This window comes from Mixophyes fleayi, chromosome 7 (genome assembly GCF_038048845.1).
Source record: "Mixophyes fleayi isolate aMixFle1 chromosome 7, aMixFle1.hap1, whole genome shotgun sequence".
Taxonomy (NCBI): domain Eukaryota; kingdom Metazoa; phylum Chordata; class Amphibia; order Anura; family Limnodynastidae; genus Mixophyes; species Mixophyes fleayi.
Window position 1 is genome coordinate 108,714,281 of NC_134408.1, and position 16,924 is coordinate 108,731,204.

Consider the following 16,924-nt stretch of genomic DNA (forward strand, 5'->3'; position numbering starts at 1 on the left):
AATGAATTTTTCCGTAGCCTGGAGAGGACTTCTGCCACATGTTGGTGGTGAGAAGGCAGGTCCTGTGAAAAAATCAATATGTCGTCCAGGTAGACGACGACACATACATATAATAAGTCCCGAAAAATCTCATTGATGAAGCCCTGAAAAACAGCGGGGGCATTACATAGCCCGAAAGGCATTACCAGATATTCGTAATGCCCGTCTCTGGTGTTAAACGCCGTCTTCCATTCGTCACCGGAACGGATTCTGATTAAATTGTAAGCACCACGAAGATCCAACTTAGTAAAAATACGGGCTCCCTTAATGCGGTCAAATAGCTCAGTGATCAACGGAATGGGATACCGGTTCTTGATAGTAATGGCATTGAGTCCACGAAAATCTATACAAGGGCGTAATGATCCATCCTTCTTTTTGACAAAGAAGAACCCAGCTCCAGCGGGCGAGGTGGAAGGTCGAATGAACCCACGCTGGAGGTTCTCCCGTATATATTCAGATGTAGCTTGAGTTTCAGGTAACGAGAGTGGATAGACCCGGCCTCTGGGAGGAGTCTTGCCAGGAAGAAGATCAATCGGACAATCCCAAGAACGATGAGGAGGAAGACGTTCAGACTGAGCTTTATCAAAAACATCGGTAAATGAAGCATATTGAGGAGGGAGTCCCGGTGAAATAGCTGAAATGGAAGCTTGCTGTACCTTGAGAGGAATGACTTGGGAAAGGCAATGATGGTGACATTCAGGCCCCCAAGACGTGACTTGAGGGGTGCGCCAGTCAATCTGGGGAGAGTGACACTGAAGCCATGGAAGGCCTAGGACAATCGGACTAGTCGTAACAGGAAGAATTAAAAACGATATCTCTTCATGATGCAGAGCACCAATCTGAAGGGTTACTGGAGACGTACTCTGGGTGATGAGACCGTTGATGAGACGTGATCCATCGATAGCCGTCACAGTAATGGGAGTTTTTAAGGTAATCATTGGTAGAGACCATTGATTAACTAACGATTTGGAAATAAAATTTCCTGCTGCTCCGGAATCAATCAATGCCTGTGACTCAAAGGTCTTGGTAGCAAAGGAAATAGTCACATCAAAAGCGCAGACTTTAGATTTCATAGACGATGGAGAGGACTCCAGGGACCCTAACTTCACCTCTCCAGAACTAGTTAGGGCCTGGCATTTCCCGATCTCTTAGGGCAGGAGCTGAGGACATGAGTGGAATCAGCACAATAGATACAGAGTCTATTCTTGACTCTTCGTTTCCTCTCCTCAGAAGATAACTTGGAACGTCCAATCTCCATGGGAATCACAGCGGGTGACACTGGACGAAATTGAGGGTTAGAGCGAAAAGGTGCTTTAGCAGAAGTCGTTTTCTCAGCCTCTCTTTCACGAAATCTCATATCAACACGATGGCATAGAGAGATCAAATCTTCAAGTGACGAAGGAAGCTCTTGGGTAGTCAGTGCATCTTTAATTTTATCGGAAAGCCCCTGCCAGAAGGCGGCAACTAGGGCTTCAGTGTTCCACTGAAGTTCAGAGGCTAAGATCCTAAATTGAATGACGTACTGGCCTACAGTATGAGATCCTTGTCGCAGACGGAGGATGCTGGAAGCAGCGGAGGTCACACGACCTGGTTCATCGAACACACTTCGGAATGTAGAAATGAATTTGGCACTATCTTGTAATATTGGATCGTTCCTCTCCCACAGAGGGGAGGCCCAAGCCAGGGCTTGTCCTGAAAACAAAGAGATAAGATAGGCCACTCTGGAACGATGGGTAGAAAAATTTTGAGGTTGGAGCTCAAAATGGACTGAACATTGGTTAAGGAAACCCCTACAAGTTTTGGGGTCTCCATCGTACTTTGACGGAGTAGGCAGGTGAAGCGTGGAAGCTATAGACACCTGGGATGGCAATGGGGAAACGGAGGAAAGCACAGGAGCTTCAGTAGTAGCTGTCACAGTCTGTCCCGATGTTCCTTGGGAGGTTAATGACTGATAACACTGAAGTAACAGCTGTTGGCGGGCATCCTGTTGCTCCACACGGCTAACCAGATGTTGCAGCATCTCTTTGGCGGTAGGTTCCACATCTGGGTCTGTCATGGCCTGATCTTACTGTCACGGGCACTAGGAGTCTTTACCCAGGGATCACCAGATGGTAGGCTTACCAGAGCAATGTAGATGGTAATAGGGTACTCTGGTAGCTGGGTGATCACGGAACATGAAATGATGGCCGATGAGATGCTCAGGAAAGTCTATGACTAGCAACACTGGTAATAATGAGGTAATGATACACAAGGAACTGTATGGACAAGGACACGTGAAAGTAGTCAGTGGTCTGCGATAGCAAGTTGTACCACTGCTATAGTGAGGAGGAATGTCCAACAGAAACAAGGAGGTGATGAGAGTCAGCGGTCTGCGGGTAGCAAGTTGTACCGCTGTCTGAGTGAAGGAATGGAATCCAAGTGGAGGTATCCAGGTAGTCAGTGGTCTGCGGTAGCAAGTTGTACCACTGCTATGTGAGAGGATAATGGAACAGGTGATACCGGAAACAGGGATCAGTGGTCTGACATCAACAAGTTGTACCACTGCATATATATGTGAGGAGGTGCACGGGGGAAGACTGCAACACAGGATATACACAGGCACCTTATACACGATCCACAGTAATATGCACAATATAGGTATATATATATGTAAATGACTGATCAGGTCTGCAATCTAGAAAGTCTCTTGAAGTAGTCCAGCACAATGATAACACAGTCAATGATGGCAATAGACTCAGCGGATAGCAGACTCCAGAGAGAACCAAACACAGTCCAGCAAGATATGCAATACACAGCACAGTCAATGAGAAGTATGCATACCGTGGTTCAGCAGTAGCAGTCAGATGGGATTGCAGCGGTACCTGAGCGGCTGGAGGCCGACTGGATAGGAAGTCCCTGGATAGGAGAAGCAGCGGTCTAGCAGGTGCAGCGCACAGGTGAGTAGACCGACAGGGACACGAATCCACAGGAGTCAGCAACACGTGGAACTGGACTCATAGGAAACCCAGGAGAATGGAGATGATCCAGCAGAGGGTAGTAGAAGAGATACAAATCCAATGCTGACAGGAGGGTAGAGGCCAGTGGAACACGTGAAGGCGTGGAGAGTGGATCAGCAGGAGATGGACGATAGCGCTGACCACAGCGGCAGGACTCAGCGGCACACGGAGGTAACCAGTAGCAACCACAGGAACCAACAGCGATGGGAAACAGGAGTGCAGCGCAGGGCAGGAGCTGTAGATCACGAAGTGTAGCAGATGGTAATGAAAAGCGGCAGTCTCGAGGAAGTCACAGCAAAGATGAGATGAGAGTGTAGTGCACGGAGGCAGCGGATAGTAATCAGCTGGCAGTCACGATGTTGAACACAGGCGAGTTGCAAGCAGGAGACTGTAGTGCACAGAAGCAGCGGATAGTAGTCAGCTGGCAGTCACGATGTTGAACACAGGCGAGTTGCAAGCAGGAGACTGTAGTGCACAGAGGCAGCGGATAGAAATCAGCAAACAGACTTGATGAGAAGCAGGTGAGTGAGGTAAAAGCTGGAGTGCATGGAGGCAGCGGATAGCAATGAGCAAACAGTCACATTGATATAAAATAACGTTGAAGTGGTGTAGAAGACTGTAGTGCACGGAGGCAGCGGATAGGAATCAGCAAACAGTCATGATGATAAAGTTGATGGTAGAAGTGGTATGGAACCACAGTAGTAGAAGTGGTTTGGAAACCACAGGAATCAGCAACACTGAATACACAAGAAATACAGGAACACCTTCAGAGACTCATGAGGAATGAGACTCCAAGATCAGGCAATGTGGTGGTGACCACAGGTGCTTAATATAGGGAGGTTGCCTGATCTGCCAATTAAGTTAAAGGGGTATACACTGAAGTATAGAAAAGGGCTGCGCATGCGCAGACCCTCAGGATGGTGGACGGCCACGGTTCCTAAATGTCCGGGAAGAGGCACTCACGGTCCGGTGAGTGACACAGATGGGAGGCTGTCTAGCCATCTTGTCTGCACTCAAAATGCCCGCACTCTTTACTAGTGCAATCCTGGACAATCTGTGGCTCTCCAGATGCTATGAAACCACAAGCCCCAGCCCAGCATACTTTGCAAAAACACAGCCAGCTGAAAGCTGTCAGGACATGTGTGATACCCAGAAAACCATAGGGCACTAGGACCCTGGGCTTTGTCACAGCATGATATGGGAGAGGCACTAGGACCCAGGGAAAGCTAAGGTTGCTTGGAAGTTCCAGAGTTTTGTGACAGAGACTGTTGAGTGGAGAAGCCTCAGAGTGAAGTCTGAGGAGACAGTTTGTGAAAAGAGACACGTTTGTCTGCTATGCTGTTGTGAGGAAATGTGAGTGATGGACTGCTGCAGAGGGCTGATGTGTGTTGCCAGCCAGAACCCTGTATTTGTAAAGACTTGAAGACAAGGACTGATACCAGTGAGTCAGATTGGAGCTAACAACTATCTACACAACAGGAAACTGGTCTGTGTAATCAAACTGTGTAATCTCACACACAACACAGTATATCCTGCATTTTAAGAGCTGTGAGCTAGATTTACAGAGTACCTCCTCTAATGTTCCAGTACATACCAGTGAAAGTAACCACTATTTTTGATCACTGTACTGAAGTTATAAAACTACCATTATTATTGTGTTCCTCCATTATAATAAAATTTCCTCTTGTCCAGCTCTAACGGGCACATGTACAAAAGTCTGGCCAGTTAAAACATCTATGTTAATTCGCTCTGCTGAGGATGGACTTCAATAAAGGGGATTCATAGAGTGTGATATCATTTGCTTCTGGTCAGGGCCGAATTAAGGGAATGGAGGGCCCTGGGCTAAGGGGGCCTCCATTCTCCTGTGATCCGACCCCCCCTCCCGGTGAGGCCCCCCCTGTGAGCTGAGCCGCCTGCACCCCCCCCCCCCCCAAGGCACTTACCAACTTCTCCTGGCATTGTGGTCCGTCCCCGGCGTGCTGTACGTTCCCTACTGAGGAGATACGTGAGAGTGAGACTCACGAGATCTCCTCAGTAAGGAGACTACAGCACGCCCGGGAAGGACCGCAGTGAAAGTGCTCAGCAGCATTGATTGGGCTAGGGGCGCCCTCGCCCCCGACCGATCAATAATTCTGCTGAGCACTTTCAAGGGCCCCCTGGATGCCTGAGGCCCCTGGGCTGTAGTCCAGTTAGACCTCGGGTTAATCCAGCCCTGCTTGTGGTATATTATTTGAAATTAATGTTCTTTATTATATTAGAGACTAGGGGGTATATTTACTAAACTGCTGGTTTGAAAAAGGGAAGATGTTGCCTATAGCAACCAATCAGATTCTAGCTGTCATTTTGTATAATGTACTAAATAAATGATAGCTAATATCTGATTGGTTGCTATAAGCAACCAATCTACTTTTTCAAACCTGCAGTTTAGTAAATATACCCCTAGATCTGTATTACTTCATTCTTAGACTGTTTATGTCATGGTTATAAAAAGTACTCAGAGTACTGTGAAGCACAGTTGTAATCAAACTCTTTAAGTTATAGAAGTATTAACATATAGGAATATTATTATTGCTTTTGTTATTCTGAATTAGGGCAAGATAGCGCTGCCCATAGTAACAGCCAAGTAAAATGCACTATAAGGTACAAGGTATAAGGTACCATGACTGACACCTCTATTAGCTCAGGCCTGTGAAAACAGTATGTAGATTTAAATTATTGTTAATCACTCTTTGTTAAGAAATATTTTAAGGCCGCATTGTTCTTGTATAATAAATCTGACATAACTTCACACATTTGGTGTCCTACTTGTATTGGGGACTCAGGGGTTCTCTGTCCTACTGCCGTGCCGTGACCAAGAGAAGAGCATCCAGAGACCAGGTACAATCTGCACTACACTCTAACACCATCTACCTATAGGAGTGTTACACATGCTGGGACTTGTGGAGAGCCGCACGTTGGCCAGGCCTGAGCTAGTAAATGTTATAGATACAACACATACAACTTATTCCATCTGACATATTCATTCTCAATAGCAGTTTGGCGTTCCTGGTTTGCTGATTAACAGTGACTTCAGAAACTGATACATAGTGTGTGCCTTTTTGAAGAGTCAGCATCAATACTCCGTTGAGACATGGCAACCTATTGGCCTATCTAAAAGGGCCTTCATACAAAATCTGAGACTCCCACTTCTAATTTTCCTTTCCCCTAATAACACCTACACAAGTGACATTTTACCAGCACTGCCTGCCTTTCTGAGGGTTTCAAAATTAGAAATTCTACTTTAACTGTTAAACAAGCCATGAAGGTGCAAAGAAGCAGCCCTGGGACTATGCGAGAGATAAGACATACCTACTCTACGTACTTTCTGCCCAGGCGATGCAGTGGTGGTCTATGAATCAATTTGCATCATCACATTTCCGTCCACCTTGCAGGCAGGAAAGTGTCCATGAGGGAGAATAGCCTGGTCTTTCAGGAGTCTATGAGACCTTTCAGTCTAATTTGGGAAACTCCTAGACTTTGATATGGGAGTTGCCATTTGGCACAGTAACAGCTTCTATCGCTGCTATCCCTACTGGGATGGCACAGTGTCCACCACTTCTGGGCACTGTATATTCTTCTACCCTTTACTACAATGAAGAAGGTCTAATCGACTGCGGGAAAAGAGCAATCATGGAGGATAGCTCTACCTGCTTACTGCAAACTATCATACATATATAAGGAAGGCCACCACATAGAAGTCACAGAGTTTGGTGAAATAATTAATGTACCCCATTAATAACCTCCTTTTATTTATCTAAATGTTTTAAAAAAATGGAGAAAGAATGTCAAGGAAATGCATTTACTTGCAGCACATAGAGCCTGATGCTGTCCACGTCAAGTCTTGCTTAACAGTGTTGTGGAAAAGGATTATTTATTTGCTAATGACCCACACTCCTCTCACCTCCCAGTAGAATCATAACAGCCCGGAGAAGTAAATGCGGCTCAGTAAAAGTTGTCAGTGAAACTGATTGGATGGATGCTGCAACTTGTCCGGTCAGCTATTGGCAATTGGAGCTCCTAATTACAAATTGCTGCTGTTATAGAATTGACAGTAGTAGGTCATTATTATAAATATACTACTGAATGGGCACACAACTAAAGGTTAACCTCAACTTTAATATACAATGTTTATAACCCCATCAGGATAGCCTTGGGAATTGATATCGGTTTGTGTCAATTTTGCATTTTTGGTTATGACATCTTATATCTGACTTTTGTATTACAATGCATATGTATGTTATGACCTCTGTGTTATTATTTGCTGTTACAAATAAAAAGATTTAAAAAAACAAAACAAAACATACATATATGTCCCTAATATAGAAATTTAATAATAACATGCCTTTTAATTTTCCAATGTTGTGTCCCTTTAATTCTCTGTCACAATCGGTATTAATAAAGAATGCTGGGAGTTGTAGTTTAAATACAGGTAGAGTGTGACAAGTTGCCTAGGCTTTATTTAGAAGTTTCCCCAGCACTCTGCAGCAAACAACTTTATTATGTTCTAACACATTGTGACCAGCCTGCTCCTCGTGTATCCCAATAGCTGTGGAACATTGTGATTCCTCATTAATGTAAGACTCGCTCATGCCTCGTTCATCATTAAAGGCTCTGCATTTTCTGTAATGATTGATGCTGGTTCATTGTGTATAAAAAAGGGGATTATTATGTTGGAGTCACTTGTCACATTTAACACTTCAGTGCCTACATTGATTTACACTGAATTACAGACCACCCTGACATGAAATAATTCATTATTTCTTGAATAGGAGAAAAATAAAGTTGAATACATTATGTACAATAGAATAAAACATTTAAAATGCCCAGAAATACACACAGCACAGGATATTTTTAAATAATGGATCTCTTGTCATCCTATGATAGTGTGTGGCTGAGATGGAGGACTTTTATTGTCGTACCCCATCAATGTTCCATTCATAGGAATTTTATTGGATGGCCCTATGTAAGTGCATCATTTAAATCATTTAATAACATGGCTGTACACTTAACTCTACCTTTCCTTAAAAATAAAAACATACAGAAAAATCTTCAGCTTAAATAACAATTTTAAACAGTTTGAAACTCAATCAAATGCCACCAGTTTGATGGCCACAAACATGTTTGTGGTACAATTGTCAATAGACCCCTATTCAATTTTGTGGTTTGAGATTTGCAGCTTACATTTGCCTTTCACGTCCGAAGTTTGATGTTCATGTCCGAAGTCCGCTTTGTGATGGGTGCTTTAATTTTTTTTTAAATACTATTTAGATTATATTTTTAATATATAAAATAGTGTTTTGACATTTTCATTAAACTAATATTCAAACATAGTCAAACCAGCTGAAACATGGTCGAACCTGTTACAATTTAGCTTCTTTTCTTAATCAACTTAAAATTCTAGAACTTCTGAATTTTAGAACCAATTAGTTGATGCAATTCAAGAATAGATAGCAGCTGGCTCCAGCATCTATAATCAATAATTAGAATCCATTGTTATGCTCCACCTTAACTGCTTATGCATACAGGGCCTGATTCATGTTCGGACATACGACTGTTTGCGTAGCACATCTTGCATGAAATAGTTCTGCGTATGCCCAGAAACTGGCATTACGCCAAGTAATGTAATTGCGTGCAATTCATGTCTGAATGCAAATGACACTTACTACTGCCTATGACTTTAATGGCGGAACGGGGGAGGGAAGGGGCAGACTAACAAAGGCCATGTACAGTAAGGGCGACCCGCAGCAGATGCAGCCGATTCATGTCCTGTGTTTGTCGTAACGCTTCTTTCACCCTACAGGTGATGTGTAAATAACTCCTGATAGTGGTGACTGACACCGCATAGTCTTTGACTTAAAAAGTACACGTATGCATGCCAGTAGCTACCCAGAATAACAGAATGCCACTAAGATATACTATAAAAACACATTTTATGTAGATTATGCATTAATAACATCTCTATTTATAGATTTTTAAGAAGTATATATAAAGAAAATGTAGATAGATGATTATACTGTTAAGTGTAGTTATTTTACTTTATGATCACACAAACATTTTATGGTTTCTGATGTGACGTGTTTTTTGTACATATGTATTTGTGTGTTCTGCCGTCTGCTCTGTGTGTCTACATTAGGCAGATATTGTTTAGGCACTGTGCAATTACACCCAGATTCAAATCAAATCATATCTAGAGACACGTTGGAGTAGAACACGGTCAGTTCTAGACACAAGTTCCGTACTCTTTGCAAACACGCAACTTGCATGCAGGTTGTGTATGGACATGAATCAGGCACACAGTAGGTTCATATCCCAGAATAACATTGTATGTCTACTTATTCGATTTTGCATGACCACTGATTACTGCACTTAACATAGAGCATGTAAAGTTAACAATATAAGATCACCTCCTATAATGACCCACATTAGTTTGAATTTTTCCTGTTTTCTCCAAATATACTGTTCATTAGACACTCACATTGTACAACTCAGGAAAGTGTGCATTTTAAAAGCATTGTTTTACTTGCACCATAGTGTACTCTTGTTTTATCCTTTAGGTATATGTTAAGCAAACACTGTCTCATTGAACATAGAGGAAAGCACCACTTCCTGAGGTGGTAATATAAATAAGGACTTTTACACGATGATAAAGCTCTGCCGCGCAACACAAAATCAGGAGACAGACTCTAGTTAGGGTTATTATCTCCACAACTTGCATCCAGTTTTAGTATTTTCACTGCATGATCTAGTTTCAGTGATCGACCTACACAAAATTGTGTGATAACCATTTGAAATACCTTTATCTGTCCCGCATTCAAAGCTAACTAAATATATTTCTTACTTATAGTGATTTCTTAGAGGGGTATAATTAATAACTGAGAAGGAGAGACAGTGGAACGCAAGTTTGAAGCCAAGGCAATGCGCAGCTCACCCCCATCTGTGTCCTTACATGAACTGCATTTCTTTTATATTTATACAACTGCCACAGGGAGGTGGGGAGGAGGGAACCTGGGCCCCCAACCCTCTGCATCTGTCATACAGCGGGCCCCATCATCTCCATGGGCCTCGCTGCACCAATGGTAGTTCTGCCACTGAACTGCCACACTAAATTCACAACTATTACTCTGTGCTGTCCACAGTTATAACAAGCAGTGTCACTTACATCCATGAATTCAGCATTGGCTTTGGGTCCTGTTGTCTCATTCAGAATCTTAATGGCCACAGGAATCTTTACAGTCTCCCCCTCAGGGACCCAGATGCCCTAAAGAAAACAAAAGAGTGATACTTAGTATATGTGTATAGGTATCACATTCAGTGACACTGATGCCATGCTATATATGTAACTAATACCAGACTTGCTTGAAACCACATAGTGTTGGACACTGGAGGTGTGTCTCTTGTGGGGGCTGGTGAGCAGGTGCTACGAGCTGCATTGATGATGATGACGATCGCAGCACTATCTAGCTGTTTCCGATTGGCTGATTTTCTCCTGACCCCTCCCACTGATATACATTAGTGTGTCTGCTATATTATATGAAGTCGCAGCCATCTAATCACTTTACTAATTAGATATTTCATTTGGACTGCATTTTTAAATGGGAAAATGACAGATGTTTGTATTTAATTATACTTCATATGGTAAATGTGACTTTCACATTTATCAATAATACTATTTAGACACTATTCTCTTATGTGTATATATGATACTTCATTACATTATTACATTGTGTACAAATTGGTTAAATGCGACTTTTGCATTCACTACAACACTGTCAAGCCACATGTCTGCACTCTCTTCTCTCTTTCTGTGCTATCCCTATGCTGTCTCTATGCTATTGTGCTGTGTAACTATAAACACTTATTACTCCTCACGTAAACTTTGCCCATGCTACTGATGGTCAGCTCAAGATGCATCCGACTGAACATATGTATGTAAATTTGTCTTTTCCTTGCTTGGGTTCGGGGCGACTATATAGTGCGTATCAAAATTAAAATTAAATTTTTAGCCAATTGTTCCAAACTAGAAGCTTTGACTATGTTTGTCCTGATTAAAGGCACATGCCAGATGCAAATGTACCTGGTAACAACATATTTGGGTTGGGTGTAATTCAGGCCAGCACTGTGGCGTTATTACAGTGTTGATCTTACATTACCTCTATGATGCTTGGAACATAAGCTGTGTACTTTCCTGCAGAGCTGTGCATTGCAAGGCTCTCTCACCTGAAATAACGGAGGGCACATTCATTTACTGCCAAAACAGCCAGATCTGAGGTTTGATGTGCTGCCTGAAGACTTTAGTTCCTGCTCTGTGAGTTGAGCCACAGTGCCCTCGGCTAACTGGGAAATACGCAGCAGTCACCTCCTGTCCTTTCTTAAGCTCAGAGAGCAATGACTATCAATTCATCTAACTACCTCAATCGGGAAACAGTTACACAGGTTTCACTTACTAAACTCCAATCTAAGTAACAGAGAAGTAAAAATACAAAATAAGTTTTAATAAGATTTGTGACTATAACTGGACTGTAACTGCCCAATTTTTCAACTTATAACATTTAATAAAATGGATTTTCCTGCTCCAGACTATTGGTCCAATGACATATTACAGACTCCCTGAAATATTACTTTTACGACTCTATGTGCATTCTAAATATCATGATCAGGGTCCACATATAGTGTTGCCATAGTAACCACAGACATAATCATAGTGCTCATATCCACATACGTTTAGAAGATGCATGTCCTCATTAAGAAATGATCTAATCATCACCTTTCTCCATTTGTTGGTTGTGTTATTAAAAATGACAATATAAATGTGACTTTTAGATGGAAGGCTGTGTTGCATTCTTCAGACTTCTCATATGTATTATAGTATAACATTTTGTACTGCACTGAATCCATGGATTAACACTATTCCCATCTTACGAAATGCTGTAATGTTATGTGAAGACACTGCAAAACCTCTAAAGGAAATGTATTCATATATGGTAAGATGGAGTTTTATGATCTGAAACTAAATAAAAACCGTGTTGGTCTTCTACGCTTTACCAGCAGTTATGGAGGTGAAAGGGGAATGCTATAAATGAAGACTCATTAGCAGCACACCTTAAATAAACATTGAGGGCCTGATTCATTAAAGATCTTCACTTGAGAAACTTCTTATTTCAGTCTCCTGGACAAAACCATGTTACAATGCAAGGGGTGCAAACTAGATTTCTGTTTTGCACATAAGTTAAATACTGACTGTTTTTTCATGTAGCACACAAATACTTGATAGCTTATTTGTACACTGAAATTTAAAGTTGATATTTTTGTGCTACATGAAAAAACAGTCAGTATTTAACTTATGTGCAAAACAGAAATGTAGTTTGCACCCCTTGCATTGTAACATGGTATTGTCCAGGAGACTGAAATAAGATACCTCTTCATTTAAGATCCTTAATGAATCAGGCCCCGAGTGAATATCATGGGGGTTATGTAACGGCGTTGATGTTGTTAGTGTAAATTGCGTTTAATTCTGCATCAGCCCCTATGGGAAAAAGTGACAATGTCTCAGGTTCTCATCCCTATTTTGAAACTTAGGCAACATGCATCATTTGACAACATTGCTGTAAGCAGCCTATAGTCTTGTGATAAAGTGCTACAGGTTTCATACAGACATCAAATCTTTACCCTGAAATTCAAAAGTTCCAATGCACTAAAACGTAGCACCATATTTACCTGCACAATACACGAGCGGGGTTACTATGTGTTTGATATTAATTATTCTGGCACACAAACTGTTAATGAGAATAGAAAGGAGAAGCTGTGCCCTACTGAAGCAAGCGTGCGAGAATATGGCGAGCCCTGGGGACACAGAGCGGCGCCTGCCATATGAATTTCAATGCCGGGTGTTTGCAGAAGGCATACGAGCAAAATGCAAACAGCTTCAGGCCAGAACATCCCTGGATAAAGAAGTCGCTTTGTCATGCATCTAGATTGTACGCCAGGCGGAGCCGGCTGGGGAGTTTGCTGATGTTTCTCTGCATGCTGGCTTTAGTTGATATGGCTGTGCCTGAAATGATATTACAATTCTTGTGCCATTCATCCTCCCTGTATTCAACCCCAGTAGTTCAATTACTGTCAAATGAAAATATTCCTCATGTAATCCAGATTACATGGTAACATCTATATGTTAAACATATGTCATAACTGTACTAGTCAAAGTGTCCTCTATGGCTAATGGACCGCAATTAAGCTCCATAGAAAAGTATTCATGGTTACATTCATTACAGAAACCCCAGAACATAGAATGTAACATGTCAGATTTACATGTGACACTATGGGCCTGAGTCATTGAGGAAAGCAAGGCAAAAAAAGGAGTAAGTTTGATCCTGGACAACCCATGTGATGCAAATTAGTTTATTAATTTACGCATAAGTTAAATACTGGCTGCTTTTTCATGTAGCACACAAATGCTCGTTAGCTTTCTTTTTACACTGAAATTTAAAGTTGATCATGCCCTACCCAAACTATAAATCTGTCCCCACATTTTAAATTTACCTCCCCTCCAATGCAATATGGTTTTGCTCAGGTGCAAAGTTACTCCTTTTATATGCTTTGCTCTCCTTAATGACTCAGACCCTCTGTGAATATTTATTCTTGGTCATGTCATAACCTAGAGGCGAGATCAGCCATGTCTGAATGTTATATACGTCACTCGGTGACTCATTCATGGTAGTGCTGTACAGATCTCCAGCTTTTATGGTTTCCAGGTGATAATTTATCATTTCCCCATTTTTCACATTTGCATATTAAAAACCTTCTGATATTTAAAGGCATTTGGCTTGGCTCAGCGCAACCTAATCAGTAGCCAACTTTACTATAAGCCTTCAAATCCTGGGCAAACAAAATCCTAATGAGAAGTACCCTCAAGATATGAAAACACCCACAAAATATACACAACAGGCAATCAACAGGTTTGTTACCTTAACAACAGTCGATAAGCGCACTCTGTTGTATGAGGGATGTCTTTAGCAACCATGGAAAGTATTTGTGTGACAAAGATTGTTTTAACCACTTACACCATAACTTGTGCTTTTTGATTTGCAGAACTTGAAATAGCAATTATAACCAGATAATATCAGATAATTATCAGTCACATTTTTCTTATCAATGCCTTCTATAATAAATTGAAATACAATGAAATACAATGTAATAACAATACAGTAAGTGGAATGTTCTATTTTCCATTTAGCTAGATATAAATTAGCAAAAGGCCATAGTCTCGTGTGGGCTAGGTGTGAGGAGTCATTATCTATAGATGGACACTCTAAGTCAAACAAATAGCACCTTAAGGAGAGCAAAGCAAAAAAAAAGTGTAAGTTTTATCCTGGACAAACCATGTTACAATGCAAAGGGTGCAAATTAGTTTATTATTTTTCATGTAAGGAAAATACTGGCTGGTTTTTCATGTAGCACATGTTAGGAACCCCTCTAGCCGGTACAGCACAACCCGGAGTCTGCTCTGCCAGTCAGATGTTCACTGGAGCCCCTAGTGGTGGGGACAGACTTGGCCGCAGACTAGCAGAGGGTCGTGAAGTGCATACCGACTAGGGAGAACCCAGGAAAGCGGAGTAGAGTCCAGGCAGGGGTTGAGGGTCGACAGCAGACAGGGAATCCAATACACAAGCTGGGGTCAAGGGTCACAGGCACGGTAGCTAAGTCCAGTTACAGGCAAGAAGGTCAGGGTCACAAGAAACACGAGCAAGTCCAAATCCAGGCAAGGAGTCATACACGAGCAATCCAACATGATATCCAAAGGACAGAACAAGGCAAGAAGCAGGTCAGCACACTGGCAAGCAGGAACTATAACCGGCAGTGAGGCTGGAGACCTCACTGCCTTAAATACTGATGGCCACCAATCAGAGCCCAGTTCTGAAGCAAGCCCACAGGGGGTAATCATCACTGGCCAAGCCCCCCTCCTTAATCAGCCCACCGCTGATTAAGAAGACGCGCTCGGCCGTTGCCTTGGCAACGGCCGGGCAGGAAGCGGATATGACGTCCCGGTCGTCAAGGTGATGGCCGGGACGCCAGAGGGAGCCCGAAGCGAGTCGCGGCGGCTGTGAGTACCGCCGCGGCTAGTGACAGCACACAAATACTTGATAGCTTTATTTTACACTAAAATTTAAAGCTGGTCTAGGACATGCCTTAACCCAACTATAAATTTGTCCCCACATTGACCTCCCCCTCCAATGCAATTTGGTTTTGTCCAGGTGCAAAGTTACTCCTTTTTTATGCTTTGCTCTCCTTAATGACTCAGGCCCTCCATGTGTAACAACGTCACACTAACACTGAAGTATAATACAGTGAGTGGGGATAGTATAGTGTGATTTGGTGTATGCTGCTGGAGTCAGATACATCAGATAACACCAGGTAATGCTGAATGGCTTAATTCAACGTGTTCCATCTATTAGCACTTATCAACCTCTACTACTATAATCATGACCTGCGCATGGTATATAAACTTCACTGGACTGACTGTGCTACATAACAGTTAGTTTAGTTGGGCAGGTTTAAACATTTGACAGCAGCGAAAAGAACCCCAACCACAGTAACTGCTTGTGTGGGCCAGTAGAATTCTTACCTTGTACACTGTACCAAAGGCACCCGAACCCAAGATTTTCACCCTTTTCAGCTCCGTTTCCTTTAGGATCCTAAGTTGGGCCTGGTTTGGTGCTGTGCCACTTGGTGTTAGTGGTTCCACTAACTGTAAATTAAAATAAATGCATAATTGTAAATGGAAATTACCACTAAACATTCAAATACGTCTTCACTCCATTATATTAAACTGCAGGAATCTATTCCCCTACTATCTACATAATACTGCATACTATATAAATGCCTAGTGGCGTGTGTGAAAAAAAAAAACCAAGCTGCAGCACCACCTGCTGGGCAGAGTTATACACTGACCTATATATTTCTTGAAGGAGAAGTGACAGTTGGGAGTGGTTGGTGGTTGCCGGGGGTGACAGTGGGGAGTTTTTAACACCTTAAGTAGCTTGATGAAGGATGTGGCGATGAAGATGAAGGATGAGGTGATGGAGAAAAATGATGAGGTGGTGACATGTGGACAAAACCACCTTAAAAAAGGGCGCTTGCGTCGGGAAGTAACTCTCTTCCCCTGAGGAGGCCTGGGCTAGGCCCAAATGCATGACAAGAACCTTTTTAACACCTTAAGTAGCTTGATTTGACTAGAATGCATGAGTATCATGCACGGGTTAACTTGTACTGCATATATTTGCATTCTGCGTGCATCATTTATTCTGTGTGCCTTGTACTACAACAAAATTGTGAGGTAAAAAAAAAGATTTTAATTAATAAAAAATACATAAGAAATGTTTACTTAACTTATTTTCAGCCAGCGGTGTCTCCGGTGCGTTGCCGGCTGTCAGGGGGACCTGTGGGTACTAAAATGACGTAATTTCTAATGGACTAGAAATTACGTCATTTTAGTACCCACAGGTCCCCCTGACAGCCGGCAACGCACCGGAGACACCGCTGGCTGAAAATAAATTAAGTAAACATTTCTTATGTATTTTTTTTTAATTAAAATCTTTTTTAACACTTTTTTTTTTTCTAAAACCCGGGTCGGGCAGGTGCAGTATGAACCCGCCCGACCCGGGAATCTTGTTATCTATACTGCCCTGTGCCCCGGCAATATCCCGGGTTAACAACTCGGGATATTGCCGGGGCGGCAGTATGAAAGTGGTATTAGTACCCTGCTAAACCCACAAGTCCTGAATGCAAGATTCAGAAATAAAAGCATCTGTATTTAACCATATTAAGTCACCAGTACAACATATTGAATTACTTTT

At 42.3% G+C, this 16,924-nt stretch overlaps 1 protein-coding gene across 3 annotated transcripts in view; it reads right to left on the reverse strand.

Moving 5' to 3' along the window:
• The window catches only part of ERBB4 (erb-b2 receptor tyrosine kinase 4), a 634,946-nt gene that overhangs the window by 112,548 nt on the left and 505,474 nt on the right, over positions 1–16,924 (reverse strand). For all 3 annotated transcript variants that reach the window (XM_075180320.1, XM_075180321.1, XM_075180319.1), the window contains exons 18-19: positions 15,694–15,816; positions 10,234–10,332 (exon numbers count right to left, since the gene is read on the reverse strand). In XM_075180320.1, the coding sequence (XP_075036421.1) occupies positions 10,234–10,332; positions 15,694–15,816 (222 nt within the window). The remainder of the gene's footprint in view (positions 1–10,233; positions 10,333–15,693; positions 15,817–16,924) is intronic.